The following is a 7,865-nucleotide window of genomic DNA, read 5'->3' as shown; positions in this document are numbered from 1 at the left end:
CCAAGTTAAGTTTTCGCTTATAGTTATACCTAGTAACTTGGCACTGTTTACCACTTCAATTTCCTTATCATCGATGGACACCGAATCGAAGGCCTCAGGGTTCCGGGAAAACGAGATTCTCAGCTCTTTGCATTTATCTGGATTTAGCACTACCCTGTTCTTACGGGACCATTCGATAAGACGTCAAAGACTGGAATTAAAAAAAAAAGTTATATTTTAGACAGATCTGACCAAACAATACGATAAGTTTGAATCCATTGCTCTATTACCTTTTTTGAGTTTGTAAACTAATTTTCTACTAATCTATAACGGCTTCGTAGCTTAAATGTAAATCCTATGCCTTGTCAGTGCACCAAGATGTACCCCATGGCTCTGATGTGCTTGTTTCCGTTATCAGGCTTGTGTGTTGCTACATTTCCGCACGAATTATCTCCTCCTGTACCAAACCCGATTCTAGAATCGCAAGTGAAGCAGTCATTTTCCTGGTTAGCAATGACGCCGATTCTTGCTTCTGAGGGACCACCTTTAACATTGAACCCTTCCTTGTTGCAGTTTTGCTGCAAGGAGGCTTGCGAACCAACAACCTTCTTCCACGTGTCTCTACCCAGTGAAGTGGCGCGGTATTTCCCGTCAGCGATCAATGAATACAAAGATTCGGCTGTCTTGTTGATGAAGATGAACCTGAGTTGTTTGCCAATCTTCATACCGAGGCAGATCTTTGAGAAGGGTGTTTTCCAGTAAGTTGGTAGCTTTGTTTCTTGTAAGTCGAAGCCATTCTTGCCAGCAGCATCTTGATAGGTCTCTTTGTCGTTCCAGAAATGGGAATGGTAACGGAAGGTACGCTGAAATTGATATCAAAGGATTTTTTTCAATTTAATGTCCCTTACAGCCTGTTTTAGGCTCAGGGTCATTTTAAAACTACGCGTGAGCGACTCTTGGTGGCTCGTCTAGTAAAGAAAACTTTTGGCGGGGAACCGCAGCCAATTTTTGCCCCCATCCTTTTCAGCTTGCCTATGCTGACCTTTATCCTCAATAAATTTGCAGATTAATTTCTACCTTATTGAAAACAAAATACTTCTGTTTTAGGCTCAAGGTCAAAAAATACGCTTGAGCGATGACTAAGGAAACAGCAGCCATATTTCGCCCATCTACTTTTGCTCTGTATATCCAATGAATTTCTCAGCAAGTGATTTTTTACCTTACTGCCATTAATCTTCATGATCGGTGTCCATCCCCCATTTCCGCATCCAAAGTCTCCCATATGACAGAAAACAGAAAATGGCTTCGAGTCTAAGTGCAGGGTAACCTCGCCACTCTTTTTCGACCTACAAAATAAAGAATCTTCTTAAAAGGAGACATTCATTTGAAACTTGATGAATGCCATGGCTTTCATATATTTAGTAAATGACTCAAAGTACTTTTCGATTGAGCGATTTCTTTCAAGAGCGAAGCTAATGTGGATGTTTATCATCAAGGTTGCTAAGCTTAGCGCAATATTATTTTCAAAATTACTATTATTAGTAGTACTGCTATTTTCATATTCTCTAATAAAATTCCGCTCCAGCTTTGTTCTTGTTAGTGATTAATTGACTTACACATTCCGCTCGAAAATTTCCTTACACGTCGAAGCTGAAAAAAGGAAAAGGCATATCAACAGCAATAAACCCTTTAACAAAAAAAAGATGACAGATGCTCTCAAAGGGAAATTTACATGTGGAATAGGAAATCACACAACGTTCTTGGTCACTCGTGTTTTCGTAGCTTGCATTATCAATGGTGTCTAATGCGCTATATATGAGAATAAAAGCAGCGGACCCGTTAATTTAAGCAGTATCCCAGGCCCCTCGCGGCCTCGCTGCTTTTAATTAAGCCGCTCGACGCTTCTAATGCACACCATAAGACTGCTATCTATGCAGGCAAACGTTTCCATGTCCATCCAGAAGTTAGCTTGTTTTTTGTTTGAATTCTCGGTAGTTTCTAGCAAGACATTTGTCGAAGTTTTTATCGATTAACTATAAATCTATATCTCGATATACAGTTCAAAATGACTAAAATGAAACACGCACGATTCCCTGTGGGAATCAGTTCCTTTTCAGTTCTTGATTCCACAGGGAATCATGCGTGTTTCATTTTAGTCATTTTGAACTATATTTCGCTCTACACTCGTGTATTGAACACTTTCCAACAGCATTTAGTACTATTTCCCACAATTATCTCGATATACATAATTGTTATAAACGAAACTCTTCATTACAGTAGTCTAAACAGACAGAAACAGTACAAAACCAAGCTTAAGAAATACAGCAGGTAAAATGTTACCCGAACGGCAGATATTTCCATCTCCATAGTATCCTTGTTTGCATGTACAGTTGTACGATCCCTTAGTATTGTTACACACAGCATCAGCACTGCAGTTCTGTTTTCCTGTAGCACACTCATCGATATCTGAAAAGACTCTCCTTTAATTAGAACGTCGTCACTGCAATTAATTTTAAAACTAATGCTGATTTAAAAATAAAGTGCAAACAACAATTGGAGACCCACGTTTGATGCGGCGTCTTGAGAGCCTTGCAATTTTGTCGCAAATCTCTCGAACATGCAAAAGTACCATCAACCCATTAAGGAACTGATTATTGAGCGCGATTATAATACACTTTTAATTTACTTCTGTAAAATGTAAGGCAACCGATTCAATAGGAAAACCTCCCCCCCCCCTTTTTTTTAACACCAACAAATGGAGTCGATAACTTTCGTACTTAAGGGTGATTCTAATCTGTTATTTCTCTCTAATTGGCGACCAATAACTTTTTTTTTACGTTACGGTATAATCTAGCCGACAGAAAAACACTACAATTTCACTAACTCTACCACTGTATTAAACCCTATGACTAATTTGAACGTTTTTAGGGTTGAAGTTTGTTTCTTTAGTTTTCATTCCCTTGTTCGTCTATTAGAATAACAACTTTGGTCACTTTTACCTTCGCAAGTCCGTCCATCTCCAGAATATCCTGGTTTACACGTACAGTTGTAGGAACCCTTAATATTGTTGCACACAGCATCAGCACTGCAATCGGATGTTCCTTCGATACACTCGTTTATGTCTGCAACATTCAACCTCATTGATGTAGAGTATATTAAATTAAAGTACTTGGTTCCAATTTCACTCAAATAATGCATAGAATTCTTGCGAACTGCATCCGCACTGCTGGTTTGTCTTCTTTCAGTTCATCTCTATTAGCCCTCCCATTTTCCGGATATACAAGACCACCCAAAATTGTTTTGTTGGTTTTTTTTTTTTCTTTTCAAGAGATAATGTAACCCTTAGACTTCTGCCAGTTTATTGATAATTTCTTTGTTTCGCTCCTCCTAAGCTCCATGCATGGAGCTAATACAAAATGATTTTTTAGTCACAGACGGAAATACTGACATCTTCTCAATAAAACTTATAACATGCAGACTTATTTACCTTCATCGCAAGTCCGACCCTTGAATCCAGCGGAACATAAACACTTATCTCTTTTGTCAATAAAACCGCTTAGACAAGTGGAGTTGTTCTTGCAGGGTTTTTTTGCACAAGCACTCTGATGCAAAAATAAAAAAAAATTCCCCTAACGTTTTAGTAAGACCCATATCCCCTGTCCCTTAAGTCTTGCTCCTTCTGGAGATGCAACATTGTGATAAGACTTGTAAAAAGCCTCTCATTCCAAATTACATAGGCTCTTAATTAAAATCAAAACTAAGGGGGAAACAAGAATCATTTTATTATGATATGCAACTAGTATACTCCTGTTTTGTTTTCTGCAAGTAGGCTAAGTACCTTTTAGCGACAACGCACCAAAAATATTTAAATTTGAAAGTCTTGACATTTATAGTTAAAAATTGTGCTTTTATTTCAGCCTTAAACAAATTAAAGAAACCTACGCTGCACTTAGTATTAACTTATCATAGCTGGGCAAGAGTCCACCTGACGTTGACTATATGTGGGCCTCTTACGTCAAAATATGAACACAGACCATGGAGACTAATTTTCTCCGACTCAAATTCTCTTTTTTCGAAATTGGCAAACATTTCACAATCGATCCTTTACCAATAAGAATATAGATGAATAGCAATGACAAATGTATTTATAATAATTAAAGCGATGATTTCATGCTTGCGATCATGAGTGTAATTGCTCTGATATCATAACATTTTTGAATGAACTCCTCAGTTGGATTATAAAAAAAGGTTTTGTCCTTCCTCGAATCTTTTAGTCTGCTTCGTGCCCTGAGTAACTGCATTTTCCTTCTGTTTCTCAAGATCTTTCTTGAAACAGTACAACTCAAGTGATGCAACCAAGGTGTAAATCGTCCTTACCTCAAAGAAATAGTGATGCGAACTCTTTTTTTCTTTGTATTCATTGGGGTTGCTGTACTTATCAGAAGACAGCAACTCACACCACAAATCACCTTCAGCAGCCAAGTTCACGGAAACACACAGAGGATGCTGAAGGCATCTAAATGTGCATTCAAAGTCGTCGTATACCATAATTTCGTCAAGCTCAGGTACATCGAGATAGCGAAACTTGTCCACCGAGAGCAGACTTTGCCTGGATATCTGTGATGAAGTAGTTAGTATGTCGTCGGGGTCTAAACTTGCTGCTCCTGTCGGTGGAGAGAACACTTACCATTTGCCTTTGTCGACAGATCTGTTTATGAACCTTTTATGAATAAACTTCGAATTATTTAAGCTTACCGTGAGTGATAATTTTTGATACTAATTTTCATAACTATTTTCTAGTACACTTCCTTTTTCTTTTTTCTTAAACCTCTTTGTTTGTCTTGCGGGCGACTATATCCATTGCCATCAGTGGAAGACTTGGGTGATGCAAGTGTTGATTACCAGAGATAAACGAACAAAATGTCTTTAAATAGGACATTTACGGTCTCAAACTCGCTAGTATACATTCAAATTGAAGAAAATTAGAAGTGCTGCTTTTGCCCTGCCAGGCCGTGAGTTCTAAATTTAGTGAAGTGCAATGAATTTCTAAGTTTCCAAACATTTTGTTTTTCTTGTGGACTGTGAACGTCATTGACGATTTGTTAGAGAAAAAGTTCATAACAAGTGGGCGATAACCATTGTAGGAGACTCAAAGAATAGATAGGGTATAATTCAAGGATGAAAGCTGCATTACACGGCCATATTTTATTTTCATACGTGGGAGTGCAATACCAAACAAAAAAAAAACTTGATTGACTTGGTTGATGAACTGGATAACGATGAACCAGACTAGTAAAGTAAAATTTACATAAGAAAGCAACGAAAATCATTTGCAATCTACATTAAATGACACCCACAAAGCTCAATCGGTTACGCAGTTTTAATAAGTTAAAGAGAGTGCATAGCTACGATTTAACTAATACTATTGTGAAAATGAAAAACAAAACAAACCTCTTTAACAACCAACTGGCGTCAAACATTAAGATCCAGTCTTTCTAAAAGCGCTCCGGGGTATTTTGTTTAAAAAAAATCGATTTCTTTCAAAGTCTTTTCATGAATCTGTCTTGATCTAAAAATACTCGTTAGCTGAGTGACAGACAAACAATAGGTCGCTAAAAGAGCTATCAGACAACTTTCGGCGGCACTATTTTTCTAGATAAGGATGGATATTTTTCTCTCTAAATGCTGTTTTAAGGCATCATCAAACACAAAAAAGCTTCAATGTGCTACATTCAAGCGTCAACCATCGTTTTAAGACGTAAATCTCTTATGTTATTGAGTCTACTTTCTGTGCACTGTTAGGTGGAATTTTCGGCTGGGCTAGAAGTTCGCCAAAGCCACAACATATTTTTACCTTTCCATATTCCACCACCTAACTAATAAAATAACACTCCAACTGATTTATTTAGGGCATTTTTGTAACTATAGTATTTCAAAGGCGATTTCATGGGTTATAATCACAGCAGATGGGTCCTTCGAACAAATTAATTCTTGTCGCGCGCTACCCCATAAGATTGCAGGTTTCTCAAAGTTAAAATGACTACACTCTAAATAACCTTATTAGGAACACTTTCCAAAAATTCCCCAAACAAGAACTGTGCAAAAATACGAGAACGGCAAACTTATGCCATTCTTAGTGATCGGCGCTGTTAAAAGAAAAAGATATCGGCGCTCGGAAAATAAAAAACAAATATTTTGCAATAATTCGAAAAAACAGGGCGGTTTCGACTACTTTAAGACTAAGGCAGATTCATGGGCAAATGTGAAAGAAATCGATTTCTTAACCGAAATTTACTAGACCGCTTCCTAGAGAGACTGCAATTGATTCAGAGGGACTAATTTCCCCCTCACTAACCTCCGCTCAGAAATGAGTAATGGTGAAACTAACCTTGCGACGACACAAGTGCAGACATCATGAGGCACAAAACTAAAAGAACACAGACAAAGATCAAATTCTTCATGGCGCGGAACCCTCTGAAGACCGACTTCCCGAAAGAAATACAAATTGATGCCTAAATTATCTATCAATTATTTTTTTCTGACTGCCTTTTAACCAATGAAATCTGAGTATTGCTGGTAGTTAAGAGGGTCACTATATCTGGTAATCAATCATAGAGCGCTATGATTGGTTACAAACCTTGTGCGTCAATCAAGAACATAGTACAGTTCCGCAATCTTTTCTGTAATTCCTTTGTCTGAAAAAACTCCATTTCCAGATAAGCATGTGTTTCTCCCGGCTGGTTCTTGTTCCCATTTCTATCAACTTTGTGCCCTAGATGAAATGATTGCATCTTGAGGCAACTATATTTGCGCTGCGCGCATCTAAGCATGTAAAATGTAACTGTCCCAAAATGTCCCGCTCTTTCTACGCGCTGCGACCAGTTTCATAAACACCAGTTACATATCAAGTTTTTCTGTTTCATTTTATTGAATCGCTATGTCCTGTTGACACTCTAATGTTTACTTCATATACAATAATTGCGGGACTGCGCTTAGCTGAGTACTACGTGGTAATGATACGAGTAATTTCGTGCAAAATCAATACATTTGAATATAACATGGCAAAATTTTGATCTTCCCGATGTTCAGATATGTAACAGAGCTTGTTGAAAAATAAAATGACCAAAACTTGAGACACAGAGAGAGAAACGAAAACCATTCGCAATTTCGAATACGAAATTGTCGTAAATTTACTCATAAAACCATCTGCCCAACTATCTTTCTATACACCTATAATTTATTTGATCGAGCAGTTTAAAGAAGTTTAAAGAGGTGTTAACTATCTTTGAACAGTTAACTCCTGTGGAGACCAAAAACAAAACTCTCTTTAAACAAGTCAAAAATGTTAATTTTTTTATTTATATTTGTCTTAAGCTTCTTGACGAGTCAATTAATTATTAATCGAATTGACATAAAAGCGGTTTGAAAATCGATCGACTTCCACTAATTCCCAGCAGGAAACTCGACGGAGAACAGAAATGCTTCTGCTGTTAAACTTGACTTAAATTTGCAGAAAAATGCCGAAATTACTCCGCCCTTATTGGACTAAAATCATCCCCCGCCTCGCAATAAATTGAATGAAGACCAGACCACCTAGCGCATTTTACGATAGTTTGTTTCGAATATTTTAGAAGCCTTTACTATCAATCTATAGGTCTGCATCACATGACAAACTGGCATGGCAAAAGATACCAAAATTTTAGGTTGGTCACGATCAAGATCATCAAAGTTATAAGCTAAAATTGGAAGTGCTGGAAGTGAATTTATGCACTGCACTATCAATTTGTCTTTGTATACATTGACTTTAATTTTACATAAAGGCCTAATAATACATCCATCAGGTGGGCTATGATGAATTGTCTCGACGTTGTGATATGAGGTGGCCA

General features: G+C 37.5%; 1 protein-coding gene across 1 annotated transcript; it reads right to left on the bottom strand.

The window, feature by feature from the left end:
• Positions 1–344: 344 nt before the first annotated feature.
• Positions 345–6,396, bottom strand: LOC131785728 (uncharacterized). The gene is made up of 7 exons (XM_066170234.1): positions 6,368–6,396; positions 4,357–4,643; positions 3,467–3,581; positions 2,320–2,445; positions 1,596–1,629; positions 1,199–1,325; positions 345–842 (listed from the first exon to the last, which is right to left on the bottom strand). Exons 1-7 carry the CDS (start codon positions 6,393–6,395, stop codon positions 345–347), a joined length of 1,215 nt encoding a protein of 404 aa, XP_066026331.1. The 5' UTR covers position 6,396.
• Positions 6,397–7,865: the final 1,469 nt, after the last annotated feature.

This window comes from Pocillopora verrucosa, chromosome 7, assembly GCF_036669915.1.
Source record: "Pocillopora verrucosa isolate sample1 chromosome 7, ASM3666991v2, whole genome shotgun sequence".
NCBI lineage: Eukaryota > Metazoa > Cnidaria > Anthozoa > Scleractinia > Pocilloporidae > Pocillopora > Pocillopora verrucosa.
The sequence above is the reverse complement of the archived record's forward strand: the minus strand, read 5'-3'. Positions and strand labels throughout refer to the sequence as shown.

Bases quoted from the DNA above. Each gene is read 5' to 3' on its own strand.
- LOC131785728 (XM_066170234.1), bottom strand. From the start codon at position 6,395: ATGATGTCTGCACTTGTGTCGTCGCAAG. The intron at 1,630-2,319 runs GTAACATTTTAC...TCCTTTTTTCAG, and splicing joins TGGAAATATCTGCCGTTCGG to CTTCGACGTGTAAGGAAATT. The intron at 843-1,198 runs GTAAAAAATCAC...TATCAATTTCAG, and splicing joins TGAAGATTAATGGCAGTAAG to CGTACCTTCCGTTACCATTC.